The sequence below is a fragment of the Neodiprion pinetum genome, chromosome 7 (assembly GCF_021155775.2).
Source record: "Neodiprion pinetum isolate iyNeoPine1 chromosome 7, iyNeoPine1.2, whole genome shotgun sequence".
In the NCBI taxonomy this organism is placed as follows: Eukaryota; Metazoa; Arthropoda; class Insecta; order Hymenoptera; family Diprionidae; genus Neodiprion; species Neodiprion pinetum.
In genome coordinates this window covers 1423200-1428036 of record NC_060238.1, presented here as the reverse complement: position 1 = coordinate 1428036, position 4837 = coordinate 1423200, and the positions used below count along the sequence as shown (strand labels likewise).

The following is a 4837-nucleotide window of genomic DNA, read 5'->3' as shown; positions in this document are numbered from 1 at the left end:
CTTCGCGCTCCCCATGACGCAACAAACATTCGACAGTCGCGCGTGCCGCTGGTGCTGCCAAAACCGGTTAGCGGAACGGCGCGGAACTAGTTTTGCAAGCTATAATCGCCACCGCGAGGAACACGCCAGAATGCCGACGAATATTCTCGACTGTTCCCGGCGGCGCAGCTCTTCACCTTGTAATTCAACCCACCGACTCCCTCCTATACTTACCGTTGACGGTGTTCGTTGATTCAGTTTCATTCTAACCGCCCACTCTACCTGCGCTGATAACAACTAGAAACTCGCCGAGTTTCAGCATTGTGTGCCCCGTATACTCTCTTCGCGTCGTGTGTGTTTTCATTATTTCTATGTATTTTTTTTTTTTTCTGCTTTCCGCACACGAATTATTCCCCGACGCGTGGTGTTAATTATTCGATGCTGAACGAAATTCTATGCGATTTCCTACTACGATAAATATCGGTCACATCAGCAACGTGAATGTAGGTATAAATAAAAAATTAGTGAACGTTACAACTGTTGATCAGCGATAATAATCGTTGTTTTTTTCGCAAGTACTCGGTGTTGTGTTCTAACTTCTTTTACTCTTCGGCCTCTCTTCTATATTTTTACGGAGGAGTAAAATAAGAGAGAGGGGAAGGTATTTAAAATAAAAAAAAAAATTATATATATATATACACGCGAATTAATAGCGTACCAGGAAATCGGCAAGTATGTCATATTATTTTCGTGATAAACCGATCAGGTTCAGTGACAGACTTAGAGGCAGTGGTGGTAGCAATAACATTAACGCTGCTGCTGCTGCAGCTAACAACGGCGATGATCTGATGGAATCGCTAAAACGACAATTTGAACAGGACAGTAAATCTTTCTTCGAACCGACCACGGCCAGCACCGGCAGCAGTCAGCAACGCGGCTCCAGGGACCGCGAACACCCCTTTGAACGTCATCACACCGGCTTTCCAAGGGTCAGTACAAATTTTCATAATTTATGGTATTTTTTTGAAAGAACTCGCTAGAAGATTCTGCAAATTTTCACAGTTTACGGTCGTTTTTTACGTCCGCAATGTTGTTCCTGTTACGGTCTTGGCGTCAAGTTTTTATATTTCAGGTTTCATCGATCGATGCTCGTTTGTTTTGCATACTTACGATGCACACTTTGTCATCAAGCTGAAATCAGTAACGTTAGCGTAAGAAACGAAACATTGGGCGAAAAAAAATCACTATTTTGCAATTTTTTAGTGACTTTGAAGGTGGCCAAGTTTTGATAAAATGACTTACCGCTCTGCCTAGTTATAATTTACTGCATTTCAGAGATTCGTAACACTTTTTCAAAGTTTTGCGTAGCGCAGGTATTCGTTCGCACGTTGCGTAACGATTTGTTGTGTTTTTCTACGCTGACACGCGCGTCGACTATGATCCTATATGTATATATGTATATATCGCATGCATGCATCATCAATCAGATGGCGGACGATGCGTTCGTGTTGGTTGGAATCGATGAAAAGATTTCGTAAAAAAGAATGTAGGCACATCTTTCTCGAAAAACATGTTCATGCTTCGAGGGTGGGGAAGGATGTTTTTCTTATTGTTTTTTTTTTATTTGGATTTTAAGAAACAGTAGAGAATAGCAAGCTGAAAGAAAACTGTCACTTTGTTATAAACACTTGGCGGAGATTGCAATTTGTCCTCTTTCTTTAATTTTCGTATACTCTTTTTATTTCAATCTTTTTGTCGTTTGTATGATGCATGACTTCTGTGCCAAGAGCAGCAACAGCAGCAGCTGCTGCGCTCGGCTCCGACTCTCTTTTGACGAAGATGATTGTAACTATAAATAAACGGTCCAGCTAGATACGTTTTAGATCGTTGTCGGTATAATATGCTGATGATTATGATCATTACAACGATTAGCTATTAAAAGTTCTAGGCTACGTTCGAGTTGTTCTTGTCTTAACAGAGATTTAGGATCACTCCAGTTTGTTACCCTTCAATGTTCGATTAGGTAGGTTTACATACGCGCAATCATGTATAGTAGGTACAGTAGCTAATTATCTGCGTCATGTATCGAGCGATGACGTCATGTCGGTAATGAAGTCGGAACTTGAAAAAATTAACGAGTTCTCTTGTTATTTTATAATAACAAGACATATTTTCCTTTGAAGAATTATTTTTTCATCCGCAGTATCGTGAATTTCAGGGTAAATTAGATCCTTTTGATGTTGCGGGGTAAAAGAAAAGTTGGAATGAAATAACAAAGATAATAATGATAAGAACAAAATCGCAGTGTTAGGTTGTTGGCATTATAATATACAGTATATAAAAGAAACTCGAGCCCATCCCAAATATTCTCTATCTATTTTTAAAACTGAATTATAAGCTGGATGTGTATATACGTCGGTTTTCTTTTTCGCTTTCCACTTCTTCATCTTCTTCTTCTTCTCCATCTTCTTCATATACACTCTCTGACGACGCTTTACCGAGAAATATATTCTTTTCTCTTTTTTACTTCTTCTACAAATACATTCTACTTGCTAGCTCTTTTTAAACAAATTTCCCGCTGTATACCTGTAATCTTTTTATACATCGGTTCTCATTACGAAATACCGTTATTTGTGTATATTATTATCGATGTTATACCTAAAATCATGTATATCCGCAAAAAAATTACATCGATATATTGTTCATTGAATACATATAATCCAAGTATCACGGATGATTCGTTCAAATATCTCTGATAAAAGATAAGGTGTCAGTTTTAATCTTTTCGTTTCAAAGAATTAACAGATAGTGACTGAACAGAGGCAAAAAAAAAGACAACAAATCGACAAAAATATATGTCTAGGGGCTATTATACGTTATCATCTTTACTAACATACCACAGATAAACCCCCCAGTACGTCTTGTTCACCGAAAAAAATGCTATGCGTATACCCAATGCATTCGATTTCATTCAGACGATGGCGTAAGCGGTAAAAAAAAAAAAAAAGGTAGACAAATCGTAGGAATGCAAGCGAAAATCGAGAGTTCCGAAATGTTGGCTGACCCTGAACCGGTGAAAGTAATCCGTAGGAAAAAATTTCATCCGGATACGTCGAGTCGTTTCCGAAATATCTTGGAAAAATACGTGAAATATGGAACCGCCGCCATATTTGTTGAAAAAATTGGGAAAACTAACCATCGCCTTACAGGCTGCAGCGACGGATTTCGATGTGGGTGGTGGGTGTATTATGTATTATAAATACAAGTGTACACAAAACTTACAACTCGACATTGGGGTGCGGTGGTGGGCGTTTAAGTAGGTCGCGTGCGCTAAATGATGCGCAAACATGTAGAATGTGTCTTTCATACACACATATAGGTATGTACAGGTATAAATGTACGTAGGTAGGTTGGTATATCAGCACTCTTTTCGCGCGCATCGATGAAATACGGAAAAAAAGAAGAGAACGAAAAGACGACTGGAGAATAAATGTCGAGCGTCTGTTCTGTTGACACGGAAACGTGTTTTAGCACATCGAAGGAAGATGACGACGCGACTATGACGACAATAGTGACGATCACGGGTATAAAATACATAACTTGGTATATGCGTGTAAATATATTGTATAGGTGTACGACATAGGTATAGGTTCACACAATAGACGGGCTATTATACGAATTCCGGTCGCGTCGAACAATCATTGCCTGTATATAGACGTACAAGACGTATACCTATCTATGTAGATATGTATCTAACTAACTACACCTATTCCCTGGCTCTTCGATTTCTGTGCGGAATAATAATCGATTGGAAAATATAATAATAATAATGAAAGAAAATCGAAAACCCGTGGATCGGAATTAAAATATTTATCATTATACATAATTTATATAAAATAATGTATATTAAAAGTGTATACGTGTATTTGCTTCTAATAGTTTTTGCGAATTCACCGTTATATGATCCTGCGCTTTCCATGTGCGTCATCTTCTCCTTCTCTTTCTCCTCCTTTATATTTTATATCAGTGAGAAGAGAACGGTGAAATTAACCTAAATATTTCACTTATACGTGTAACTAAATGTATACAGTACATATCCGTACACATTCTAACGTATGTTAAATGCGTACGCCTGAGTAAAAAAAAAAAAATTTTCATTCTAATATGTATACACGACGCGTTGACTAAAGGTACCTATGCATCGTAATATACGTGTGACACCAAACTTTGATTCGTTAATTAGGCAGCAATGGTGATGACGGAAAAATGATTTGTGCAGGTAAAAAATAAAAAAAGAACAATTACATCTATTATATATATTATATATTTCAAATAATCTGCGATACGATAATATCACAACAATTTTGGCACCTTATTTTTGTTGTGCCTTCTCTCTTCTCCCTCCTTATTTTTTATTTTTCCTCTTGTTTCGTAAGATTTTCTTCAAAGAAGAGTTTCAATCTTTTACTTCCGTCAAACGCAGCAGATGTACAAGAAGCAAAAAAATAGTAGGAGGAAAAATAACGCAATATCGATGTACGAAACGTATATTATGCGAGGGTCGGGGAAATCCATCGAGTTTTATTATTCGTCGTTACGTTGTAACAGCTGCAGAAAGTTCAGCAGTACCTATATAATACACAAGTTACGACTCTCTATGAAATCTTTGATCTAATTTTCACCCCTCTTGCATTCCGCTGACGCTGATGCTGCGTAGTAATATCTGGATCCGTGCATCGAGTCGTATATTATTCGTAAAACAGACTGGAGTTAGTTGGAAATTGTAGGAATTTGTTCAAAAGTCCTGAAACATTGTGTAAAAATAATTGTGAAGAAAGAGAGAAGAGAGAGAGAGAGA

General features: G+C 37.7%; 1 protein-coding gene across 2 annotated transcripts in view; it reads left to right on the top strand.

Moving 5' to 3' along the window:
* Positions 1–309: 309 nt before the first annotated feature.
* Positions 310–4837, top strand: part of stv (BAG domain-containing protein starvin) — a 19681-nt gene continuing 15153 nt past the window's right edge. The window contains exons 1-2 of one of the 2 annotated variants that reach the window (XM_046635136.2): positions 310–482; positions 858–968. In XM_046635136.2, the coding sequence (XP_046491092.1) occupies positions 435–482; positions 858–968 (159 nt within the window). In that variant the 5' untranslated portion in view covers positions 310–434. Of the gene's footprint in view, positions 969–4837 lie in introns of both variants that reach the window. The other variant, XM_046635135.2, reaches the window with a different exon arrangement.